At 33.6% G+C, this 1,085-nt stretch overlaps 1 protein-coding gene across 1 annotated transcript in view; it reads right to left on the bottom strand.

Annotated features, from left to right (window-relative positions):
- Positions 1-1,085, bottom strand: part of LOC105819659 (CUB and sushi domain-containing protein 3) — a gene marked incomplete at both ends in the record, with an annotated part of 761,280 nt that overhangs the window by 355,045 nt on the left and 405,150 nt on the right. The window contains one exon of the mRNA XM_012655960.1: positions 222-391. Coding sequence (XP_012511414.1) covers positions 222-391 — 170 coding nt within the window. The remainder of the gene's footprint in view (positions 1-221; positions 392-1,085) is intronic.

The raw sequence follows: 1,085 nt of genomic DNA on the forward strand, positions 1-1,085 counted from the left end.
CGGTTTACTTGGAAATTATATTTTATCTTCCTGCTTCCTGGGATAATATTGCCTCCATACCTCTCTTTAATGGTGAATGCTCGTTACTCATGCTAATACTGTAGCTTTATCAGATCCTGGCAAATATAATACCTTTACTCCACTATCATATGTCTCAACCATAGGGATGGATGGGCACATGATTTGGACAAGGTCAATTGTAGTTGCCCCTCCTCCTTTACTAAAGTAAGTGTTCAGGTATGGACCAATCAGATACCTTTCTTGAGATTTTTCTAATAGGAACAAAGAAGGGCTCTCATTATTCTGTGATCCTGAAGTTATAACACTATAAACGTTCATCTTCCTGAGACTGTATTTTCTAGAGTCAATTCCCCACATGGAAAAAGTCTGGCTACAATTGAAGAGAATTATGCAAATACACAGAAAAAAGTCTAAATGGAAGATAGAGAGATCCTTGAAAAGGTTTTAATTCATGCTTATAATTAGCAATCAGAAATATGCCACCTTACCTTTTCTAAGATTTGAATAGTTTAACAATTTCTGCTTTTATTTTTTAAAATCAGTTAGAGTTGGGTTCTGTCAACTACAATAACAAGAACACTGACTATTACAAATGGTATTGTACCAAATATGAGGAAGATGTGTTGATTTGTTTAAACTCTGTTATAAAAACAAATTGGCCTAAAGCTGTTCCTATAAAATGATGGTATTGGCAGTACTTGAAAATTTAATCACAAAATGACAAATGTAATATTTCTACTTAAAAAAGAGTAAGTATACAAGTTCGAAATGTGCTGTAAATAGAAATTAAGCCCATATGAAATAATGCATAGATTTATATTGAATGTTTTTTTTTGACAAAGCAAGTAAGAAACCACTTCCTAATCTTAGGGGAACCAGTTTCTTCCACAATATTTTCATGTGTTTCCTGAAAAATGAAGCATCTCAAACTTATCCTCATAAAAACGAACCATCAGCAAAGAATACTGGTATACCATTTATTATAACTAGGAACTTGCCACCATAAGGAATTTTGAGCAAACTGCCATGGTGCTGTGTAGCTAGTCAGAATTGTGGGGAATAGG

Source organism: Propithecus coquereli, unplaced genomic scaffold (assembly GCF_000956105.1).
Source record: "Propithecus coquereli isolate 6110/MARCELLA unplaced genomic scaffold, Pcoq_1.0 Scaffold494, whole genome shotgun sequence".
In the NCBI taxonomy this organism is placed as follows: Eukaryota; Metazoa; Chordata; class Mammalia; order Primates; family Indriidae; genus Propithecus; species Propithecus coquereli.